This window comes from Heliconius melpomene, chromosome 14, assembly GCF_056956725.1.
Source record: "Heliconius melpomene rosina isolate 202511_hmr_F chromosome 14, ASM5695672v1, whole genome shotgun sequence".
Lineage (NCBI taxonomy): Eukaryota > Metazoa > Arthropoda > Insecta > Lepidoptera > Nymphalidae > Heliconius > Heliconius melpomene.
The window spans coordinates 6680510-6705977 of NC_140402.1; the positions used below are offsets into that span (position 1 = coordinate 6680510).

Genomic DNA, 25468 nt, shown 5'->3' on the forward strand with positions numbered 1-25468 from the left:
TTTAGTAATTATGTTTAAATTATCAATTATGTAAGGAGCCACCATTGCCATCGCTATGGTGATACAATAGGCGACCTGTAAAATATAATAAGACTATTTTTATATAAATAAAAAAATCGACAACCAGTCTTCTTTGCAGTCAAGTTTTTTAAGGTTCCTTTTAAGGGAAAAAGGAACCAAATTAAATAAAAAAGGAGAAAAAAATGGTATTGAAGCTGTTAATTCAAGTGAGGTATTAGATGAAAGGGCTCTGGCTAAGCTAACCTAGATTTTCACATAAAGCTTCCAAAAGTTCCAATTTCTATACGGAACCCTCGGTGGGAAGTGGGAAACGGAGTGGACTTAACTAGATTTCCTCTGCCTAACCTGCTGTGTGTGGGATTCAGCGTGAAGCAGCGTGAACAAAAAATATCACTCAGTCAAACTTTTTTATGTAATAGGAAGCGGAAACGGAGTGGCGAGCATTAGGGCCCACGTCCAGTAGTGGACTTTAAAAGGCTGATGGATGGATGGAGGAAGATGAACATTCTTCTTCTTTGTTGATATAGAGTCATCACACAGTCAAATATTATTTTGTATATTAACAAACTACTAAAAGTAATAAAAAATACATATTATTTTACCTTTTACTCACCATTGGTAAAAGTTCCATTTTTAGGATAAATATTTTTATTTGCTGCTGGTATCAAAAAGTAATTATAACATTTAATTACTGTTATATAAAATCGCTTGTTTTATACATTTGTAATATTTGCTTTGGATATTTAACAAAAGGTAGTGTTTATGCGTGAGCTAGTGATGTGCCGCTATCTTGTCTGTGCAAATTAAAATTAATTACAATATATTTTTTTGTATTTCTTCAAAAAGTAACGAATTTTACATGTTATATAAATAATAATTTAAATTTAGTTCATTTATATATTTTAAATTTTTCAAATTCAATTAATATAATTAGTCCTTCATAATTTTCGTCAAGAAATCAAATCAATGTAACAAACAACAAACGAAGTAAGGAAATTTCAGCTTCTGGCTAGATCCCGCAGGTAGCAGGATAGGCAAAGGGACTCACCTAGTACTAACTGGCTCTTCTTCTTTAAATCTTTTATACAAAACGAACAGAAAGTAAATTGGCCCAGTATATCCAGAGATCTTAGCGTTTAAACAAACAAACTCTTCCCCTTTATTATATTAGTATAGATATAGTAAAATAAATATTTTACGTAATGCGTGTTTTTGTAGTCATAAGAATAATGTGAAACAATAAGAAACTAAATTAATAGCAAGACATTTATTTATTTTAAACGTCTGTTTTTGTTATTTTAAGAAAAATATTTTAACAATAAATAATATAAATATATATCAATTTATTATTTGAGTCGGTTAAAAAACAAAAGCACGCAAGGGGAACTACCAGTGTTAAGATACTTCGTTCCCTTCTTTCCACCGAATATTAGAAGCACTGTATGTCGAGTGGCGAAATTCAACACCGCTTTTTGCCTTGTTACCAGAGTGAGGAAATTAAAATATTAAATATTTCATTACCCTCAGTGGAAATCGAACTCACTTACGCCGCGTTAACAATACTTGTGTCATTGCGCCACTTACTACTGGTGGATAAAGCGAAGTAGGCAGAGAGATAACCCTCCGTTGAGACACTATATTCTACATTTTCCGTTTGTCATATCGTGTGTCTACGACGCACTTGGTCAGGGAAATGATAATTATTTTGTAATTTAGATTTTTATTTTATCTATTATTTCCTTTGCAGTGGCTCTATAGAACCTACCTACCATCATAATATCAGTTTTGAATAATATTTATGAACAGTTGTTTTTTATATCCTTTTCAGTTTATATCCTTATCCTGAACAAAAAATATATACAATAATCCACTCTTACATTTTTACAGATTAGTGGAAATTATAATTAAACTCGTTGCGTAGGTTTTTTAAAAGATATGTCTAAGACTGTAAACGCGTAGGTAGCGGGTTTTATTCCAACACGGGGCAATTAAATATTTTATTTCATAAAAATAGTAGAAAAAAATTTACGATCTTACTAATCTACTGAAAGTTTGAAAGTCAAATGAAGGAAAACTTGTTTATCATCAATTATTAAGCATTAATAATAACTACTAATGTCTCTTATGACCTTCTCTTCAATAAATTATTATCATAATTGATATATCCTAGTGCGTAATGTCTTAAGTAGTTTATTTCATGTTTTTCTTTATAGTATAATAGAACCATATTGTCCTGAGCGAGATTAGCTATCTTCACGGTGTATCCCGCGCATGATAGGGTAAGGGAGGAACCTGGGAACCTAGTGTTAAGAACTCCGTTCTCCAGTAAGACACTTCCGTTTCCCATTTTCCTCTGCATTCTTATAGCTTAGCGCGTTAACGCCGCCCTTTTTCTCACTACCAGACCGAGGATATGAGGAAATAAATTAAATATTGCATTCCTACGAATGAAAATCGAACCTAAGCCGCGTTTAAGTTAATACTTAATTTATTACTTTAACGATAATATAAAATAAAAGAAAATATAGAAAATTATAATATTTTTTTATAATACAATAAAGTACATAGGTGAAAATGTAAATATAAAGAAATATAAAAATTATTAGAAAAAATTATATAATAAAGTTAATGAAGTAGTTTAGTGTTCCAAATTCTATAGATTATTATTTAATTTGGATCCTAGTTCTTAGGTCCACCACGGGCGCCGGGAGGGTCTGAAACAAGAAATAAAAAAAAAATATTATTTACTAAGTAAGTCTTTTTTTCTTAAGCTTCATCAGAGGGAACCTAGTGTTAAAACACTCCGTTCCCCGCTTTCCACCGAATTTTCGAGGTATTGCGTGTTGAGTGGCGGAACTGAACGCCGTGCTTTGTCTCGGTTCCAGAGCGAAGTAATGAAAATATTAAATATAATAATATTTCTTCTACTTAGAATCGAACTAACAACAACGCTTACAGTCACACGCTTGTGCCATTAAATCTAAAGTAATTTTAAATAATTTTATTGGAAATCTACTTATCTACTTACATTCTTTGGGGCGGTAGTTGGGTGGGTTGACGATGTGGGGACCATTGTCTGTTTAAAGCAAAAAACATTTTTTTTATCAAATTTATTAAGACAAATAAAATAAAAATAATTATTTTTAACTGAGTATATCAAATAATTTTATAAAATATAGACATATTTAGTCATAATTATTAAGGTATTATTATTAAACATAATTAAGTCGCTTTTTATTATATTTTTTATAATAAATCCAGTTTATATTATATGTTATAAGCCATAGATTAAATTAGATTAGATATATTACTAAAATAGAGATGTACTTACGGATTGGCTCGAAGTTGTTAGCTGGAATAGAAAAAAATATATTAGATAATATCAATAAGAAAAAAAAAATTAGCTTCACGCTTAATCCCCCACACAGCAAGGTAGGCAGAGGGAATCTAGTGGGAAGTGATGGAGAACGGAGTGTCTCATGTCAATAATATTTTACAATAATAAATCATAAGCGCGAGAGATGTTCACTAACGCATTAGTTGAGGCTTTAGAGGAGTTCCAAATTAGTGCTAAAATAAAACGGCGAGATTTCTCTCTTCTTCTATAAGAGATATTTAAGCTAATACAATAAAATTGAAGCGCTAACCGAGTTCTAACCAAAAGTTTTGAATTGAAAAAAAAAATTATGTTTCATATTTATTTATCTTGGATGCCCACTGGACCTAAGGTCAGTTACTTCAAGTATTTAATATTAGTATACACAATTTTTAGTTATTAATTTCCATTCCACTAAAAAAGGCTAACGCATTTTTTAATGAATCATATAAATATTTATATAGAATCCATTTGTGATGCAGAGGCACAAGTATGTGATTGTAAATGCGAAAAGTTCTGGGTTTGATTCTCGCTCATTAAATATTAAATATTTATTCTTTCAAAGGCGTTGAGATATCGCGGGGGCATTTAGACGAAGATGAAGAAGTAAAAAATAATAATATGTAAATGCAATAGCCTTTTCCTTGTGCCATAAATGGAGGTCACACATATTGAATGTCTGTATTGACTCTAAAATATCAAACTTCACACATCCTCTGTATGTAGTAGTATCGCATATAAATGTTCGCATATATACATACTTAACGATATGAATTACTTAAATTTTTTTTTCATTTGTGTTTATATAGCTATAGTTTTTGTCCGTATTTTTTTCATTTGTTTAATTTCCTTAATGATATTTGAAGATATTATTTGTATAATGACATAATATATACTCGTAGGTACTTACGGTGGATAGGTTGGCCGAAGAATTCGTCAACAACAACTGTAAACAAAATTAAGAATTTAGTTTAATTTATATAATTGTTTTATTTAAATAATGTCATTTAGACGTTATTTAAATTGCTTGATGTGCACCAGAGGGAAAAAATTAAAATATTATTACTGATATTTCGCTTTACAATCAGCCTCCAGAATTGGCGGAAAATGGGAAACGGAGTTTTTCAACACTAAGTTTTCTCTGCTTTTGCCTCGACACCAAAGCGAAGAAATTAAAATATTCTACATTTTATTTCCTCGAGTGGGAATCGAATCCACGATCTTTGGTATTTACAATCACACATTTTTCCCTCTGCGCCACGAGTGGCCTTGAAAAAATATAATAAATGAAAATACTCACAGTTGTCGGGGTTGTAGTTGCCTGAAAATGGCATACATCAATTAGAAAATTATATTGTAAGTATAATATAAAACAATAAACAAAACAAAAATATTTTATTAAAAAAAATATATATTTTACAAAATTATTTATTATACGAATTTCATTAAACTATTTGAACTAAAGTCTATATAAGATAAAGCCAATAAAATAAGTTTTTTTAGTAATTTTTAATTTAAAATACCTGCGTTAGGGTCAGGTTGATCAACAACTTGAACTGAAAGGAAAATAAATAGCAAGAATAAGCAAAGTGTTGTTAGCACATAGGAAGGGACAAGAGAGTCTAGAAAAGAATTAATCATTTAAGAATATGGAAGTAATACAAGTAGAATATAAAGAATTAATTATGATTTTATGATGTAAAATGATCTCTTCGTATTACTCAAAGTTCGTTAGATTCATATATTATTTTTATATTTTTTCAAATATCATAGTTATGAAAGCATCTCACGTTGGATGAGATCTTCAAATGGATTGTATGTTAAGTTTTCTATGTTTTTTAACTTTATGCTTTATTCCGCAAATATGAAGGAGAGCGGAGGTAACCTTCGTTTCTCACTTTTTCTTATCAGAGCGAGAAAATGAAATTGGGAATCGATCTAACAATCATAGCCTTTACAGTTAGAAAAATATTAATATTATTAATAACAGAAATATATTTAGCTGAAAGAAAAAAGACACCTGAAAGACAAACACAAAAAACCCTAAAAGTGTTAGACCTAAAAGCTTTAGATAACCCCCATATTTATACCCTTATCCTTATATTATACTACGATTAATTAATAAAACTATTTATACGTTCACTAGACATACCGCCAGGGTACGGGTAAGGGTTGTTGTCTACCACTTGCACTGTAATTGAAATAAATATATGTAGACCGAATTTTAATAAATTATATTTAATATTTTCTTAAAAAATTGTTTATATTTTTTTAATTGAATTAATATTATGGTATTTTTAAATTTATAAAAGTTTCAATATGTTATGTAAATAACTACTATAACTACTTTATTTAAAATTTTAATAATGATAAAAAATATAAGGAAACTATTTTATAATTTTATTTATTTACACATACCCTCTAATGGATTACGATCGACAACTTGAACTGTAAAAAGAAATATTTTTTTAATATACAGTTTTGATATAAGATGTGTAATTTTTTAGTATTATATTTTTTTATTAAAAAAAATAATTTTTGAATAATAATTTAACACGTACCCTCTAATGGATTACGATCGACAACTTGTACTGTAAAAGAACATAATCGTTTAATATCAATAGATGTTTTGAAAAAAAAAAATTGAGTTCTTGGTATTAGATATATAAAAAAATAAAAAAGTTTTTTCAAAGAAAATACGATATTTGATTAAACATATTTAGATTCTTAAAATAGTATTAATTTAAAACGTAAATCTATTGGATTTACTTCTACTTTTATATTTGAAATTTAGTAGTTTACACATACCCTCCAATGGATTACGATCGACAACTTTAACTGTAAAAAAATATTTATTTAATAATATAATATATTATATTTAGTAACAAAAAAGTATTCCAATAATTAATTATTAAAATTGAATTGAATGTTATTGTGTTTTTTTTTTAATATTATTAGTTTAATAATTAACACATACCCTCGTACGGATTGTGATCGACTACTTCAACTGTAAAAAAATATTTATTTAAATATATTATTTAAATATATCATGGTAAATTATCAGTTTTTTTATGATATTGCATTTGTTTCACGAGTACAAAAATTTTAAGTTTTCATTTTGACGCTTTTTTCACTAATTATATTTCGAACATAGTAAAAAAAATATCATTGTATTTACAAGTAATTTTCGATTATTATTTCTTTTAAAATATTTATCAAATATTATTGTCATATATAAATATTATAACTTTTAATTATTAAAATGTACGTGCCGAGTGTTTTCAATAAAAATGTAATTTCCACATACCCTCATACGGATTATGATCGACTACTTGCACTGAAATACAAAAATAAGTGCAATGAAAATTACGAAAAAAAAAATATATATATTAATAAAATTAATTAATTTAAAAAAAAACGAATTTTAAAATACGTGCTTTCTATATACCGTGTAAAGGATTGTTGTCGACTACTTGTACTGAAAATAAATAATTATCATATTTAATAATAACGCGTCCAATATTAATAATGTAAATATTAATGATTTCGTAAGAGACCCTTGAAATATAAGGTTATCTTAGAGTTTTATTTAAATTAAGCAATAGAATTTTAAGTTTAAGTTATGCATTGTCGGTTTTAGAATGAACTTATTGACTAAAGCTAAGGAATTGTAGAGCTAGAAACGAAATTAATGTAGAAGATTGTGATAAGAATATAATCTACTTTTCTCTCTCTCTCTCTCTCTCTTTTTTGTACAATGTTTAATAATAGTTTAATAATACATACCCCCTTGTGAGGCAGCCATGGCTACCACAGCGAGAAGAACGATCTGAAAAACAAGAAACTTATTCATTTTCATGAATATTTTCACTTTTTGTACGAAATTTCTTGTTATTTCTCTCAATTGGCTATACTATTAGTTTACGAATTCCGAACTGTTTATAATTTTATAGGTTGCTATCGATATGATAAGATATCTCTCGTTTTATCGCTTTTTTTGGACATTTATCTCTACGACTAACATTGATTTTTGCCTTCTGAATTCTTTTATAATTCCTTTGTAATAAATTTTGAACTCGATAAAAAATCCTATTTATTACAATAAAGAGTCCATACACGAAAAGCATTTATTAATTAAAGGCTTTAGTTAAGAGTACTATTAACAATAAAAATAATTTATAAAGTGTATTTTTCAGTATAGCTAATAACTTTAAAATTTGTATTCAATAAAAAAATATTAAATTTTAGAATAGTTATTTTATAATTTGTTTTCTTAGTAAAAATACAATTGTATATACATAATATAATAATAAATAATAACAAAAAAAACAAATTATACAAGTATAATCTATTTGTTATCGGCTGATGAAATATTTTGGAATACATTTAATAAGCAAGCTAAAGGCCACGTAATGTTTGGTCTGTAAATAACGCCATATATGAAATATTGATGATTAAAAAGATTACTTAAATTAATTATTCGTCCATATAACATTCTCTAAATACCTATAGGGATTTGTTATTAAATATACTTTTTAAGTTTAATTTTCAGTTTCTCGGCATTTTTTTTATTAATATATGTATTTATACCTTTAACATGTAAAAATCTATTCTTTTTATTATTTTCTTTTAAGCGAACATGTCATAACTGCATATTATCTCGTTGATTTCACTAGGTAGTAGTTTACTAATAGATATTAATAAACATAATATTATATTAAATATTAAATTAAATCAGCTTCACGCTGTATCCCGCACACAGCAGGGTAGGCAGAGGGAACCTAGTGTTAAGACACTCCGTTCCCCACTTTCCGCTGAATTTTGGAGGCATTGCGTGTTGAGTGGCAGAACTCAACGCCGCGCTTTGCGTCGACACCAGAGCGAAGAAATGGAAATATAAACGTAAATAAATATTTCACTTCCTCGAGTGGGCATCGAACCCACAACCGTCGCGTACAGTCACACTCTTGTGCCGCTGCGCTACGACAGACTACACACGTTTCATCGATTAACTAATGACTAGAAAATTAAGAGAATTTATTAGAGAACGATTAATTATTTCTTTTAAAAGATATATAGATAGTATATATGTATGTATGTTTCTTTATATATGTAATGATTTTATATAAATAGTTTTTATATTTACGATAATTTGTTATAGAAAAATGTAAAGCAACCTCTTTGTTTAATAAAAAGATATATTTGAAAATTTATACATAGAACTAGCGCGACGCTTGATGTGTTGAAAATTCTGATGCGCATTATTAGATTTGGAGCTGAAGAGGAAAGTGGTCCTCTAGAATAAAATATTGTATTATAATTTAATATATACATTGTACAAGCCTAATGGTATCTAGCCCTGGAAGAAGTATAAGTTCTGTAAAAGTCCTGAGATATAAATTGTAGAAGCCTAATGTTATTTAGCCCTGGAAGAAGTATAAGTTCTGTAAAAGTCCTGAGATATAAATTGTAGAAGCCTAATGTTATTTAGCCCTGGAAGAAATATAAGTTCTGTAAAAGCCTCGAGGTGTTTGATTTCTTTACATATATATGTATGTTATTTGTATTTTACTATATAAAGTACAGCTGATATAAGGCAAAGTTTATCATTGTCAAGTAAACAAGTCAAAGGTGTAGAAAATTGTCACTTGAGATATCATTTCCTATTATCATCACTTACAAGATACAAATGGACAGACTAACAATTCCTATATGCTATATATATATATTGGTTATATACTTAAATTATTATATTATAGAATTACTTATTTAATGATAATAACAGATTTGTTTAAATGAAACGTTAGATTTTGAATTTATTCCTTATTTAATCAAATTAATGAAAATTTTATATACATATATACATAAAATAACTATGTTTTCAATTTTTTAAATTTATATTTGCCCAAGGCCCAAGGACATTGAACTCACAAACGTCGCGCTTACAGTCACAATATTTTTTTAAATTTTATTAATAATAAAAAAAACCTAGCATATAATTCTTAAATAAGAACTATATATACATTTTTATAATAAATACGTACCAAAACAAGTTTCATGGTGATGATTTTAAATTTCACAACAAATTAGAACAAGATTCGGACTTGAAATAACAAGAGTTTTTTAGCGTCTGTCTTATAAAGCGTGAGATAACCCGCGGCCCGAGTCAATATTTGGTCAGTCATTAAATATTGCTAAACAAATGTATTTTTCCTGTTCAATTTCTGCTAAACCATATTCGATTAACATATACATATAATAATATTCGTTCAAAATAATAGATTATATTTTAGTTGTTAATTTTTTTTGTATTATCTTAAGGCAGTCGTGTGTGCTTGTTTATTTGGTATTTTGGTCCTAAAAGGCATATTATTGAAGTTAAAGCATACTAACTAACTAATAGATTATTAATAAAATTGGTAACAGATTTAGACGAAGCTTCTAAGCTTATTATGTTTATATTATCCATAAGTAGATATCATTATAGTATTCATCATTAGTAAATGTTTTAGTAAATTAAATGTCATTAGTAAAATAATGTAGGTACTAGAAGTAGGTACTATTGAAAATTGTTTTCTCGTAAACGAGTCGCCTGTAGCTTTGTTTGCTTGGACTTTAATGATCTTTATCTTAAGATTTCCTTTTCATCTTCTGTAGTTTCTAAATATACGATTTATTTAGAAACTATTAGAAAATACTATAAGAATTCTATTTTTCGGGAATCAGAATTTTAGTTTTCTACGTCTGGTAATTCCTTGAAAATCAGTTGTGGTACAGGAGGATGGTTGTGGGTTCAATCATTTCTTCGTTCTGGTTTCAAAGTCAAGCGCGGCGTTGAGTTCCGCCACTCCAATTAGGCTCCGTCTGCCTATTCTGCTACATGCAGGATACATCGACAAGCTTTAAAAGATGTCATGTGTTAAGTTGGCCATATTCGTCCCAGATACCTTTTTAAAGTTACATAAGATGTTATCGCCTCACGCCAAATGGGCTTTCTTTGTATTAATTTTTACGTAGAAAATTTTGTCATAATATTTACACAAAAGTTAAAAACAATTCGAGTTATCAAGAAACAACTGTGACAAAACAATACCAGATATAAAATCAATGATATGTATGAATGAAATGTCTATGTACTATAGACAGATATATTTTAAATTCTTTACTGCCCTATACATAACCTATTATTAACGTTTAAAATAAAGAAATATCGACTGTTGTGGCGTAGCACAATTATGGGACTGTGAGCGCGAAGGCTGTGGGTTCGATTCCCGCTCGGGGAAATTAATGTTTTTTTGTTTAAATGTTCATTTCTGCTTTTGTAACAAGGCGAAGCATTGTGTGTTAAGTTCTACCACTCAATACACAATGCTTCAAAATAAAATCGATCGAAAGTGGGGAATGAAGTCTCTAAGCATTAGGTTCCTTCTGCCGTCCCTGCTACATGCGTTTAAATCTCGCCAGGTATGTAAGTCTCCCCTACATTTTGTACATAATTACTTATTTTTCTAGTAGTACTATACAAAACTTTTCATGTTCCACTTTAACAATAATTTATCTACAAACAAACTAAACAGAATAACGTATAGAAAAATAAGTTCTACTTATTTGACTTTAATTTGACGAAGGTGAATTGGATTTTCCCGCTGATGTTTTATCCTAATAATATATAGCTTGAAGGAAGTCCATTAAAATTGATATGAATTAACTCTTGCCGTACAAAAACAAACGGTACCGCATACGTAAGTTACATTAAAAGTGACCTAGAGCGTCTATAAATAGTAATAAAAGGTCATTTCACGCACTTTTGAATAGGTTTTAAGTAATAAGTAATAATTTTGAAGATCAATCGTTGGTTGCTTTTGAATATATGTATATTACAGTAATAATAACAAATTTAATTGGCTTACGAAAAAAAACATCTTTTAGGTACCTATATGAATAAAAAAATATAAAAAAAAAACAAACAACAAGAATAAAAAAGGCACAGACGCATAACAACTCAACAATAAAAAAATATTCAAATATACGCCGAAACAAAGAAAAATAACTTGTTTCTATTTAATACAAACATTGTTTCAATTTGCGTAAAATAGAACACGTTTTTTTATTGAAATTTAACATTTTTAGTTAATTCATCACTTCTTTTTCTATTAATAATATGATAATATATATTTATTTATGAAAATATAATAATTTATAAAATATTATTCATGTTTTAATTATTCATGTTTTACGGTTGAAAATATTCTTTGACTTTAATAGGTAAATATTATGGTAATGTAAAAAACTATTGTCAAATGTCAATATCAAAATGTCAACTGGACTTTTGACAGATGTCCACGATGGCTTGGAAATTGATAATTTTTCGAGAAATTGTTATTTGGTAAAAGGGAGCTATGAATATTATCATTACTTATGCGATGGTTTTAATGATAGGGTAAAAAAATTAGTATAATCTTTTATAATTATAATTCTCAAATAATATTAGGCGTTTTATAATTTTGTAAATTGATTATAATATTCTTTTTGCTTTTTAATTTTTAGCATTGGGGATGTGGCTATCGAACCTTACAAACAATATGTTCCTGGTTAAATTATAACTATGAGAATTCTCAGAAAGTACCAACCATAAGAGAAATCCAGAAAGTTCTAGTTGACTTAGAGGATAAACCATCATCTTTCTTAGGATCGCGACAGTGGATAGGAAGCTTTGAAGTATGTACTCAATAGAAAAAATATTATCTAAGACAAACTTATAAAAAAATACTGATTCTGAATATGTTAATATGTATATAACTTATATATTTCAGGTGTGCCTTGTTATAGACAAATTGTATGATGTCCCAAGTAAAATAATCCATATAAATAAAGGTGATCTCTTAGAAGGTGTGGTGGAACAGTTAAAAGATCATTTTGAGAAGTATGGCAGTCCAATAATGATGGGTGGTGATATTGACTGTTCCTCTAAAGGAATAATGGGCATACATGTAAACGGTGCACACTCTAGTTTGTTAGTTGTGGTAAGTAACTATTTTCAAGTAGAATACGATAGTATCTTTTATTGTATTATTGTATATTCAGAATGAAAATAATGAATCACAAATTATGAGAACTTATTATAATAGAATCAAAACACAGTTTTTTAATGTAATTCTTTAATTTTAAGGATATATTACACAAGCAGATATATATAGAGATATTTTCAATTGTTTGTTTTTAATTACCCTTTATAAATTAGACTTAATTAAAAAACTAGGAATGTTCTTTTGTAGGATCCGCATTATGTTGGCAAAGAAAAGTCTAAGGAATATTTACAAAGAGAAGGCTGGGTGAAATGGCAATCACTACAAGATTTTATAAATGGATCATTTTACAATTTTTGTTTACCACAAGTTAAAGCAAAATAAAAAAATTATGTTATGTTTCAATTATGCTTTTAGTTTTATCATCTATCAATCTCTATCTCAAAGATGGACAACACAGCTGTAGCTCCTCTTGTGTTACAGGGGTTTGTGGGCAGCGGTTATCACTTAATGTCAGGAAACCTGTACACTTGTTTGCCTTGTCTTTCCATAAAAAACAAATAAAATGATGATGAGAGTAGTAGGTGAGGCCCACAACAATCAGTGGTCCAGCAATTTCAACTGTCCCATGCAACAATGAATTTGTTTATGTAATTTATATCCTAAATAAGTAATGTGTAAAGTTAAATAAAAAGTGTCTCAATTATATATTTTTTTCCACATAATATGTTAAAAATAAAAGAAAATTTAATAGAAATAATCAGTCTTTATTGTTTTCATAGATGTAGAACAATAAGGTCATTCACAATAGACATTAACTAAACTAACATAACAGTCATTCACATTAAATAAAAATATATTGAATTGTATAAACAAAATAAATATGGACATTCCAAGCATCATTTTTAAACTTAAGATATAAAAAAACATTTAAAGACATTTTTATTAAATAATAATTATTCAGTAACTAACATTTAAATAATTATTTATTAAATTAGTTCTTGAAGTTGAATAAACAATATGTTTAAAACTTAAAATAAGCTCATATTAGCTTAATATAGTTAAAATAACACAAAATTAACTTTGTATTTAATTATTTTCTTGTCTATTCTATACAATTTCTTCTAAATATTATTTTTACCGGCAGATAAATTGCAAGTCTGACAGAAAAAATAAAAAAAAAAATTTTTTACCTTTTCTTCTCTTCTTTTTTTCGATGTTAAAAACAAAAATAACATTATATTAAAACAATAAATAAAAATAATTTAAAATGACGTTTAATCTGTATTCATGACTAAACAGACTCCCTGTAAGACCCAATGGCTGCAATGCTCTGTGGTCCAGAGGTCGGATTCGAAGACCAGACCCACGCCCATTGCGTCGCGCCGCGAGGACGTTGTGTATACTGGCGTCCGAAGAGTGTTCTGAAAGTATGTTTTATTTATATAATAAAATTCGTTACATCCACTTTGCTTTGAAAATTTTAGCTTATAATGTCTATTAAAAGAATTTACTTCAATGACAATATAGAGGATGGTGGGGTAAGATGGGTAATGGGTAAAATTACAGATAATTTACGAATATTTTTTTACCATTATTATAGCCAAGGCATGTAATGGCGTCTAAGCGGATGGAGCCACTGATGTCGCTAGTATATAGGTACATAAAGATGTCGTTTTATTATATTCTTTTGAATTGTTATAGCTAACTATATATACCTGTAATTTTAGCTTATGAGCTTCAATGGGTATAATGTACATGATGGGCAGCTCTGTGACCAGGACCTTGGGGTGTGATCGTCTTAAACAACCTTCTTCTACATCCCAGCGAGCGCCTTCCAAATACAGACCACGGACGTAGCATCCCTATTAAAAGAAATAAAATAGAATAATATCACTTATTAAAACTTCATATGAAAATATAATAGCATGATGGAAATCCAACTTTTTCTATAATATACATCACCTATTCTACTTTAATTAAATATTTTTACATATAAAAAAAAAAAAAAAATATTATAAGTAATGTACTAGCAGTAGAAAAATAATGATTATAATTAAAATTTGTAGACAAACAGATTTGTTACACAAATTCTTTTTTTTTCGTCAATTTTTTTTTTTTCTTCAAAAAAAATTGACTGGCATTTTAGTTTCACACGGTATCCCGCATGTATAGGGAGGCAGAGGGAACCAAACGTTAAAACGGTCTATTTTTGAGGCAGTACGAGTGCGACAGCGAAACTTAACGCCGTGCATTATCATAATTAAAATAATAAATCACCGTAGCAGGTCGCTCCTCGATATCATCGGGCGTAGTATAAGTGGTGACTTTAGTAAACTGCGTGGAACGGTCCAGGGGCCACGTGTTGAGGCGACACGCGGTCTGTATGTGTGCTATCAGGTACGACTCGGGTATATGGAGACCGGAGAGCCACATCACTATTGGCTCTTCTATTGTGGCCTGTTAAATTAATTAGATATTATGTCTTTAAAATTGAATAAAAATTCAAAATATTCTGTATACAAATAGACTTGCAAGCACTTTTGAATCATCGAATGAATATATTATAAATAAATTTAATAAAAATCTAAAACAAAATCTACTATACTACAGATAAGTAAAAGTTACAAAAACCCTCACCCAATCACTATACTGCTTAGTGCGAGCCATAAAATGATCTATCCATCCCCCTAGGCCTTTCCTCGTGTCCGGCGCTAAACCCCGCCACACTGCGGGCAGCTGACCATTGTATAGACAGTACGCGACGTTATCGAGTATTGCGTCCATACCGATCTCGCCGGCTAACGCTTTGCGTAGCTGTGACAATGTTACGTGTAACTTGGCAATTAGACGATTGAATCTGTGAATTATAGTTTAATTAATTTAGGTATAGGTAAGTTATTTTTCTGTTATACCCAATCCAAAACTCTCCTGCATATACACGTATAAAAATGCAAGTCATTTTTCCTGTATAAGGGTATAAATGATATTTTACGGTGAAATTTAATTTGGGAGCCATATAAAACCCATAACTACGATTACACGTACATGAACAAAAATCGATGTGGACAGCAGCTGGTGGTAATACACTAATTACTTATAATATTATTAAGAGCTAACATTTTCCAACTAGTTTCATCTCTACTTCAAAAAAAATGTTTAGCCCATATTATAGAGCAAAAAGCTAGCACCATTAGAATGAAAATGGTAGGACCCTTCACAAGAAGTACCTATAATAATATCTAAAACATAAAACCTCTCAAGTTCCTGCAGCAGCACGACGAGGGCAGGTGTGATATTCATCTCGAACTGTTTGCGCACGCGCCATACTTCGTACTGCGGTGGAAGCTTCCCAAGAATATCGACAGCCAAGGAATCGATTATCTCATCTCGACTCATGGCGCCGCCACCCTCACCTGGTATAAACACACATTTATTTGTTAATAATTCGATAATTCTCGGTCTAAGCAAGATTTTAATAGTTGATATTAAAAGATTATGATTTCATATTAAGGAAAATAATAATAAAATTGAAAGTATGTGTAAAGTGAAAAAAAATAATTTATAGTTTTCTCAAAATAATATGAACATTTTGGTATGAACCACTATGTCAACTTACCACTTCTTTCCACTGATGATGTTTGAATGAAAATGAGGATATCAAAATTTACAAACTTAGAATATAATAAAAAATATTTAGTAGTAACTAGATATGTATGTATAGCAATTAGATATACAATAACAATATTCTAATTAAAAACAATTCACTGCACTACCAAACATAAAACTTACCAAATACACTCGCTAGCGGCATGTAAAACAACGAAAGGTATAAATAAAGAATAAAAGAAACTATAAGATAACTATTTTATGATATACCAAAATATTATTTTAGTCAGAATTTGGCTATATGGTTAAAAACTTGGTATGGCTATTCGCTTTTCATCGATCATCCATTTTAATCGCAAAATACCTATAATCTAAGTAAATATGACCTAGAAAAATAAATTAAAGTAAATTAGGTATTAGTAATACAAATAAAAACTATAACAAAAACAAAATCTCACTAGTTTGCGGCTGTAGTTCAATGAGATGAGCCCATATCTCTCGCACCGCTTGACTGAAGTAGCCGATCTCGGCGTTGGGGTGCAGCCCGAACACCTCAGGACTGTTCACGAGAGGTAGAATGTCGATGTATTCTGTAAAAACGTTTAAATTATTAAATAAATAAAATAAATTAACATACTTAATAATTATAGAAAAAAAATATGTTTTAGGAAACCTTTTTTTTATAAGTTACTAGCGGCTCGCTCGCGGTTTCACCCGCGTGAACTATGTTATTATTAATTTCTGTATCCATGGCTACGTCTTAGGGACGTCTATGCAAAATTTGAGACTCCTAGCATTTGTAGTAACGAAGTTTCATACAAACTTTCGACCCCAAAAACAACCCCTTAGAAGTCGAATATTACAAATTCCCATCTTAGCGAGCACCTACGTCCTATAAATAACTCCTATGCAAAATTTGAGATTCCTAGCACATGTAGTTTCTGAGATTTCGTGATGAGTGAGTGACCTTTCGATTTTATATATATAGATAGATAAAAAAGTAATACTCAAAATGTATTACGGACAGATTACTTTGGATATAGGATTAAAAACTTACATACTCTAGTATTTTTAGTAGCATATACAATTTAAAAAAATAATAATATAGTTAATAATAATATTTTCTTTATTTATTAATTTTCAATAAGACTTATAATTAAGAATTTAGAAAATAGTTGCAAGAACGCACTCCCAAAATGTTTACCTAGCTTTATTTTAATTAGTTGGCATCAATTGGATGAACTCGTTGTCAATTTTTATTTTAGAATCTTACCAATATATTGTTCCCGTTCTCCATCTGGCGGAATCACGTAGTCGAATGTCGAGTCGTGATAGAAATGGAAAGGCTGGAACTTATCGAAGAGGAACTCCCCCAAGTATTCGTCCATGTAAGTCTTTACAACTCTTCTATCGAAATCGTCTATGACTCTACCTCCATACATTACCTACCGAGGTTTATTACTTATATATTGTTCAATACTTATATCTTAAAAATATATAGAGCATTTTATGGCTAATAACATAATTATTAGAAATTAACATATTTTTATTTAGATGAATGTAATATATTCAAACTATCCAGCCCCAAATTCCGCAGTCCATAATATTTTAAATAATATTATAAAAGAATAAAATAACTTAACTCTAGTTACCCTAAACGTACCCTACAAAATTCGAGAAATACTTAAACAATAAATCATATAGGCTCAGCTTATGTTACAGTGACAGGTTGTACCAATGTGATTGATGCGACAGTTATGGCTTCATTTCCTACTTGGGGGGAATTAATTATTATATATTTTTATCTTGCTCTGGTTAAACAACAAAGCACAGCATCTCGGCCGAAAGTGGGGAACGAAGAATATTAGACTCCCGATAAATCCTAAAACTAAAAAAACCAGCTCCACGCTGTATCCCGCACACAGCAATATAGGCATAGGGAACATAGTGTTAAGGCACTCCGTTCTCCACTTTTCCCCGAATTATGGAGGCATTGAAAAAGGAGGCATTAATAAGAACAAATAAAAATAAACTATATATTTATAAGTCTATACCTCTCCAAATAGATATTTAAGTGTAGCCCAAGGCACCGGTCCTCGCACCGCGTTGGTCCTGTCGAGGTAGCACTGCAGTATCTGCATGCACACCACGAAGTCCGACTCGCTGAAGTCGTACGCTATGTTCCAACCTATCTTGTCGTACTTGCGACGTTCCTTTATTGAAATGAACATATTTCTTTTTATTAAATAATGCCGAGATCGCATCGTGGCTGCCCTGAAGTTAGCTGTAGTTGGCTACGCAGATTTGATTTTTTTTTATATTTTTAATATTTTCTTACTTTCTTATTTTTTTGGAGTGAACTATACAAAACACACAAACCCAACACGTTCAACCCAACGTTCAGAAAGCCCAACTCCAGGGCGGCCACAACTCTTTGACCGTACTATATGTATATTGAAGAAGGTAGACGGATTTCTATATGTTGATAAAGATTAATGATTTTAATAGCTGATATTACAAATAGCAACAAAATCATTCTCATTATGAATGACCTATTACTTAAATGTTACTTCGTCAGGTGGCTTTTAAATTTTAATACATATGTATACCTAATTGAATTTATTTTGTTCATAAAAAAAACTAACTATTTTAATATATATGTATACCTAATTGAATATTTTTTACAAAACATCAAACAGTACCTGTACAACAGCATGGAAGAAAGCTAATACATATACTAGTTTTCTAAATTGTGGATGGGAACATTCTTCTAAGGCGTGTGGTCGCATTTTGAAATAAGTGTTCCGTAGGTTCAATTTCAAGCCGTTAGGGGGTTCCGTTACCACTGGGAAATGGAAATAAACAATTTCTTTATAAAATTATTTAAGAAAAACTTGCTTGAAATATTAAAGTAATAAAATATTTTCTAAAGCAATACATTCAAATTGCAATATAATCAAATTTTTTATACAATTCTCCAAAAATCGATGAAAGTTGGGAGGGGCGTGCGGGAACACTCCGTCTATACAAAAACTTTGTTACTCTACGCCTATCCTGCTGTATGCGTGATAAAGCGTGAAGCTAAAAATACTGCTCTAAAAATGCAAAATACCTTTAAGCGACCTCTGCAATATCCCTATTGGGAACGTGGGCGTGGGGTCGGTGGTGAGCCACAGTCGGTATTCGGGGTGAGGTTTAATCATCATCTCGAGTTGCTTCTCCAATTCCCTCAAAAATGACACCAGTAAGTGACAGTTTTGCAGAATTAGCCACTGACCGTGAGATATGGCACCCTCTAGTAGAGATAGAGCCGCCTGAAATTAAATGAATATAAAAATTTTATAACCTACCCCCACCCTACTAAAAACAATTAAGGACTAAAATGTCAGACAAGGTTAAAAAAAACATTCTATTTCACTTTGTACGAGCTTGTTTAAAGCAAAAAATAATTTTCTTTTTATTATTCACCAGTAACATTAAAATAAGAAACACTTGTTTGCCTGAAATATTTTAAAGGAAAAAATAATATTAAAACATTTCTACCCCTTCTTGTCCTTGTCCAAGCGACAAATACTTAAACTTGCCACCCCCAAAGCCGCATCTGTCAGCCAGCTTCATAAGATCAGCCGTCGGGTCTGACCCGGGGCTCAGGATGAACACTACAGGCGTAAATGGCGTCGTTTGTTCGTAGATCATATCTAGACTGTTGACAGGAAAAGGAATTAATGTGTAAGTATTGTTTTTTTTTTAAAATACAAATCACATAGATCAGGGAATCTATTGTCAAGACACTCTGTGCGCCACTTTCTGCCGAATTCTGCAGGCATTGCGAGTTGAGTGGCGAAACTAAACGCCGCATTGATATTATGTGATATATTTTTAAATACATCTATAGCTCTTTCAAATTGGTTATACTGCTATCTTTCATATTTTATAAGTTAAGATTCTTTTTTGTATTTTTTTGTTAAGAAATGTTCGTCTTTAACATAAAATAAGGATTAAATCAATAAAATAATGAATTGGAATATTTTTATAAATAGTTTAAAAATACAACAACTTTATCTAAAGTTTTAAAAATATAAATCTTTCATTTCCTGATAAAATCATCATTTTTCATTGTCATATGCGAACTCACCATTGAAATAAGTGAATGATCGTAGAATCTTGTCAGTTATTTATGGAAGCTCGCTAGAAGCGTTGTATCTAAAAGTATGCTTTTGTACCATCTTATAAAAAGTATTGATAACGTCAATAAATAAAATATATAATTTTTATTATAATATGTATGAAATGTTAAATTTTTATTATACGTAGTCACATATCTAAACATAACACACACATGTCGATTCTAAACACTTCCTACATCACCAATTAAATCTATCTGTCGATTAGTTCATATAAATTTTTTAATCTCAAAATTAAGCGAAAAGTAGCCCATTTATTCGGGTAACTATAGATTTTTCTCATTAGCATTAAAGAGAACGCTTAAAACGATATGGACGTAATATGTTCAAATATTGTAACCACAGCAACTGTATTTCAATCATTCATGTTAGAAAATCGAACTCGCACTCACCTTATCACAGGTGGCGTGATATACTCCTCGCCCATAGTGACAGTGATGTAGTCGGTGAGCGCGCGGTATATGCGGTCGACGCGGAAACAACGCAGGATCATGAGGAGTTCGAAGGGTTGCAATCGCTCCCTGTACTCGTCTGGCATCTCTGTGGCCTCTGGCGCGTCACTGTCGAACCACTGCAACGAGATATTCAGTATTTTTATATTTAATGTAGGAAATTCAGATTTCAATTGTATACATAGCAATGTTAGGTGGTAGAATTAAATATGTCATAGTGCACTTTAACTTTGTTATTATGATCCTTATTACGATGTACTTTAAAAATTAAAGTAATATCATCAGTAAACAGTACAATATCGCATAAAAGTTCACCTTTTATCGTTATTATAAATAATAAACAGGATAGGCCCTAAAATCGATCCCTGTGGTACGTCCCAACCGTAGAAAACAGCTGGATGAATCAAATGATATTACAGATAAAAATCATCAAGTTCCTTTCATACTCGTAGGTTAATAAAGGAAAAGCTAAGAACGGACTAATGTATATATCTATATACTACCTATATTTACTATTCTTATTGTACAAAGAACATGGAATAAGCGTACAGAAATTATATAGGTACCTCTTGCCATTTTTCTACTCCTTTGGTTATGTGATCTGGTAGATTCGCAAATTGATCCGGAAAATCGATGCTTAATTTCATAATATCCTGCCAACCCTGCAAAATGTCATTTTGATTTCAGATTATCAATAAGGAATATTACTTACATACAAGAACGCTGAAAGGTTCATATATGAATTAAAATATTGTAGAAAATCTTTTAAGACATGTCTTAAATATAGTGAAACCACTAAAATAACTAAAAATCGGAGAAAAGTGGAGAATTTTTTTTTAACGTTCTTATTACCTAACAATATTATATTACCTGCGATGGTATCCACGTAGCGGGACACGCTCTTGCCGCTTTCTCCAATGAGATATTGCCTTTGATAAAGAAATCCAACTGCATCTGAGTCACGTGGTTCTCGCTCTGCTCCAGTTTAATGTCCATTTGGAACGAGAATAGTAACTTGTGCCTTTCAAATATACCTATTAAATATGTTAAATTATCTATAATTTATATTAATAGTTGTTGGAAATGCAAAGTAAAAAAATATTATTCTAATTTTAAGATTTCGCGAAAAGCTTAGTCTTTTTAAATTTGACCTACTAATCCATACTAATATAATAAAGCGGAAGAGTTTGTTTGTTTGTTTGAACGCTAAGATCTCTGGATCTACCGGTCCGATTTACTATGTTTTTGTTTTGTATGAAAACTGCATTCTTCAGAAGTGCTATAGGCTATATAATATTACATTACACATATGTACTAATAAATTAAAATACTTTCTAATTTGACATGCAATTTATTCTGCCATGTTAATAACAACCGTCGTTGCTAAGCACCGGTTTGCAAAGTTTCTTGGTTGTTTTAAGAAAACATCACCCAAAATGAACTTATATTTTGATATTCACCCTTATAAAAATAAATATATTATATAATATTTAATAAATATTCTTATAGTTCAAGCAGGCGTAGCCGCGTCCGGATCTACTAGTGTTTAAATAAAATTTGTAACCCTATGACTATCTTTCATATAAATACAGGCATCTTAATATTAGAATTGTGTATCTTTATAGATTTTTTTGAAGAATCTAATAATAAAGTTTAGAGCCGAAATCTGCTTGTAAAAATGCTTATATAATATATATACATATAATAATAATGCTTTTATAATTTATACATAGAAAAAAAACCATAAAAAGTCATCTATATACCGGTACATCCATAGTCATATACATTTTTAGTTAGCATGTCAATTATGTTCTTCAGTCGTTTCGCCAGTATGACGTTTGGCATGGCTTTACGCAGCGAAAAGGAGAATACCTAAAAGAGAGAATAAGTAAAAGCCAATAGGCCTAACAGCATTAACCTCATGAACGAAAAAAAGCGTCATCATAAGCGAAAAGCATTAGAACCATCAATAAAATATATTATTTAAATATATCTACTCTGTTTAATCAGAAGATTATTATTATTAAATGAAAATATTTACAAAACTAACATCAAGATAAGAAGAAAGCGAGTACTGGTACATGCTGTTAACGCTTGCCATGTCTGACAGAACAAAGAAGAGAATGGAGCCGCGCTTAGCAACCGGTCGGTACCCGTCCCTTAGGTGCTCTATGTCTTTTGTTGTTGCTTCAGCTAGCTCGAGTTTTTCCATTACCTGGTAAATCATAAAAAATATAAATTTATGTAATTTTATAAATCACATTTTTACTATAAAATAACTTTAGCTGCCAATGCAACGAATAATATCTTTAAAATGTTAAGGGATAAAGTAGTATATAGATAAAGATATAATTTAAACAGATAATAAATAGTATAGCTCACTTCAGCTGCTTTAGACTTGGTGTTCTCCAATGTGTTGACAAGTTCAACATTGTCCAACATATTCCCTGTGGACGTCGCCAATTCTCTTAAAAGCGAGTCTTCTAATCCTGAGAGTAAACTTTTGTTAGCACTCGTTTCTATTATCAGACTTTCGCGTTGTTCTTCGAGATCTGCACGTTCTGCTCGTACTACCACACTGAGGAGCTGATCTTCTAAGCCCTAAATATAAAAATGAAGGAATATTTAAATTAACTTAACCTTAACCCAAAAACTTTAAATGAACCTAATTTGTGGAAATAATTTAAAATCTTTACTATTGGGTTTTGGGTCGATAAAAAATTGCTTGATGCAAAACGAAAAAAAATCTGTAAATTCTTTATTAATAGTGGATAATTTACCTGCACAGTGACAGTGTAATTGATGACAACTGCTTTGGCATACGCCGCGGGGTTAAACTGCGGGTTCGCGAGCTTGGTGGTGAGGTACATGCGGAAGTGAGGGTCGTAGTCCACCTCCGTGCTTCCCAGCAACACAAATGTTCTGCCGCTTTCCACTAGTAATAGTGTATAAATAGAAGAGGGTAATGATCATTAAAGGATATTTAAAGGTTTTTACATATTTCAGTTTGTGTTATGTTTTAAATCTATAAATATAAAAATATTTTTAACAAAACCTATAAGTACCTTTAATGTTTTTCTCCAAAACATTATCCACAACGGGATCTATATACTCGTTGACATCCTGGAACAACACCGGCATGCCGTACTTGATCGCCATCTCCAAATGTCGTGCAAATTGAGGGTCGTTGAAGGATAGTACCTATTTGAATAGAATTACTGTGTAATCTAAGTCTTAGCTTTAAATTAATTTAACTGAACTTGGAGCACGGTTATAATAACTGTACGGGATCGAGTTGAATAGGGGATTATGAAAGGAATTTGGACATCTGAGAAATTACGAGACATCTTAAAAACGAGTAGAATATTTAGATTTTCTTTTCTTTATATTCTGTGGCTTATTGCGAAAAAAGAAGAAGAAACGATTTGCGAGTTCGAAATTCAAATCCTATTCAAGAAAATTCAACAATTCAGAGACGTTTTTGTTGTTTTATGAATTATTTAGGAATTTTTAGACGGTTATAAACGTTTAACGTATATGTTGCAGTAATTTAGTTTTTTAAAAAAAATATTTAAAAAAATGGTAAAAACAGTAACTATTAATTTATTTATATAGGATACAATTTCTAGATAAATTAGTAAAATCTAAACTTCTTACTTTCAAATTGTTCTTAGTCTCCTTCCTCTTTATCCAAGTCAGTGCTTGCGTTTGTGGGTCAATACAAAGCGGGAAACGAGACGCCCTCGTTGTAAGAATACCGTTTTGTACTGACAGCTCATCTGGGGGCAAACCCTCAGAATTCCATCTATAAAATATATATACACATATTTTACTTCCACTATATAAAGTCTCAATATTCATAGTTTATAGAAACGCGAACTTTGACAAACTATTCTATCTTATTAGATTGTTAGTTAAACTTTATCATGAATGTTGAACTTTTGCGTAAATATGTTTGAAGAGCAAGTGGGAAAAAAAGATAATAATCTATACAGTTAATAAGTTTGTTTCCTTTCAATGAGTTCATAAATAAAAAAAGTAATGCTTACAAAAGCAATTTGTTTGGCTAAATGACTTTAAACAACTTTTATTTTCTTTTTATAAGAACACGAAAGTAAACTAAGCATTATCATTTGACTAGTAGAATTAGTAAAAAAAAATTCAAAATTTAAAATCTAACCCGCTAATTTCAACTTCATTAGTCAAATTCTTCTCAACAGTAAAAGGCGTCGTCAAAGGAATACCTCTCTCCAATATATCTCCCATCCAATCCTCATACAGCATGGTCTGTCTAAAGGAAAACGAGAAAGGCCCGGTGTAGCTCAAAAACGATGCTGCCAACAAACAATTGCCAATCAACCTAGACTGTTCCACGTATAAAGCCGCCAAATCCTCCGTCCATCGTTTCTGTTCACTCGAAAGACCTGACATCAGCTTATCAGCTGCCACCAATCTCCTCATCATAATATCAGTTTCTTCTTGCAGCTCCTGTCTTCTCAACATGGCCGTATCGTATCTATTGTTGAGGCCATCTAAAGTTCTTTGTAATCGGTCTATTTCTCGATTGAGGGAAGCCAGGTAGTTGCAGGCTTCTGTATATTCCTTTTCTAGAGCTTCCACTTTGTCTTTCTTCGGTTTCACTTCTTTGTAGACGGCACAGTAGCCCAGTACGGCGATTACGAATTTTAGAAGACCATACCTGACAGATATTACATTATTTTAATTAATTATTTATTATTATGATTTATTAATTTATTTATTAATTATTTATATATATTTATTAGATTATTACATTATTAT

The 25468-nt window shown here is 30.3% G+C and overlaps 3 protein-coding genes across 29 annotated transcripts in view; 1 reads left to right on the forward strand and 2 right to left on the reverse strand.

Moving 5' to 3' along the window:
- Positions 1–2546: 2546 nt before the first annotated feature.
- LOC146532179 (uncharacterized) lies at positions 2547–9575 on the reverse strand. Of its 27 annotated transcripts, XM_085197552.1 has the most exons (15): positions 9442–9575; positions 7184–7226; positions 6846–6875; positions 6705–6734; positions 6375–6404; positions 6206–6235; positions 5959–5988; positions 5816–5845; positions 5550–5588; positions 4921–4953; positions 4698–4718; positions 4308–4343; positions 3353–3373; positions 3050–3097; positions 2547–2735 (listed from the first exon to the last, which is right to left on the reverse strand). In XM_085197552.1, exons 1-15 carry the CDS (start codon positions 9454–9456, stop codon positions 2701–2703), a joined length of 471 nt encoding a protein of 156 aa, XP_085053678.1. In that variant the 5' UTR covers positions 9457–9575; the 3' UTR covers positions 2547–2700. The 27 variants fall into 27 exon arrangements, with proteins under 27 accessions (XP_085053678.1, XP_085053680.1, XP_085053682.1 ...); XM_085197554.1 differs by lacking the exon at positions 6206–6235; XM_085197556.1 differs by lacking the exon at positions 5959–5988.
- A 2105-nt stretch (positions 9576–11680) lies between these two features.
- Positions 11681–12828, forward strand: Ufsp1 (UFM1 specific peptidase 1). Its single transcript, XM_085197581.1, has 4 exons — positions 11681–11837; positions 11945–12115; positions 12211–12420; positions 12673–12828. Exons 1-4 carry the CDS (start codon positions 11712–11714, stop codon positions 12805–12807), a joined length of 642 nt encoding a protein of 213 aa, XP_085053707.1. The 5' UTR covers positions 11681–11711; the 3' UTR covers positions 12808–12828.
- A 403-nt stretch (positions 12829–13231) lies between these two features.
- Positions 13232–25468, reverse strand: part of Dhc98D (Dynein heavy chain at 89D) — a 63943-nt gene continuing 51706 nt past the window's right edge. The window contains exons 70-90 of the mRNA XM_085197761.1: positions 24849–25367; positions 24326–24473; positions 23734–23869; positions 23449–23603; positions 23051–23269; positions 22719–22883; positions 22432–22540; positions 21539–21702; positions 21235–21330; positions 20609–20787; positions 19576–19735; positions 19145–19346; positions 18735–18877; positions 18087–18245; positions 17306–17477; positions 16491–16622; positions 15680–15839; positions 15064–15283; positions 14704–14883; positions 14142–14288; positions 13232–13847 (exon numbers count right to left, since the gene is read on the reverse strand). Of these exons, the coding sequence (XP_085053887.1) occupies positions 13701–13847; positions 14142–14288; positions 14704–14883; positions 15064–15283; positions 15680–15839; positions 16491–16622; positions 17306–17477; positions 18087–18245; positions 18735–18877; positions 19145–19346; positions 19576–19735; positions 20609–20787; positions 21235–21330; positions 21539–21702; positions 22432–22540; positions 22719–22883; positions 23051–23269; positions 23449–23603; positions 23734–23869; positions 24326–24473; positions 24849–25367 (3712 nt within the window). The 3' untranslated portion in view covers positions 13232–13700. The remainder of the gene's footprint in view (positions 13848–14141; positions 14289–14703; positions 14884–15063; positions 15284–15679; positions 15840–16490; positions 16623–17305; positions 17478–18086; positions 18246–18734; positions 18878–19144; positions 19347–19575; positions 19736–20608; positions 20788–21234; positions 21331–21538; positions 21703–22431; positions 22541–22718; positions 22884–23050; positions 23270–23448; positions 23604–23733; positions 23870–24325; positions 24474–24848; positions 25368–25468) is intronic.

Excerpts from the sequence above, each read along its gene's own strand:
- Ufsp1 (XM_085197581.1), top strand. The coding sequence starts at position 11,712 with ATGTCAACTGGACTTTTGACAGATGTCCACGATGGCTTGGAAATTGAT. Across the intron at positions 11,838-11,944 it reads GCGATGGTTTTAATGATAGG|CATTGGGGATGTGGCTATCG; the intron begins GTAAAAAAATTA and ends TTTAATTTTTAG. Across the intron at positions 12,116-12,210 it reads AGTGGATAGGAAGCTTTGAA|GTGTGCCTTGTTATAGACAA; the intron begins GTATGTACTCAA and ends TATATATTTCAG.
- LOC146532179 (XM_085197552.1), bottom strand. Across the intron at positions 5,989-6,205 it reads CGATCGTAATCCATTGGAGG|TACAAGTTGTCGATCGTAAT; the intron begins GTATGTGTAAAC and ends GTTCTTTTACAG. Across the intron at positions 3,374-4,307 it reads CTTCGGCCAACCTATCCACC|CTAACAACTTCGAGCCAATC; the intron begins GTAAGTACCTAC and ends TTTCTATTCCAG.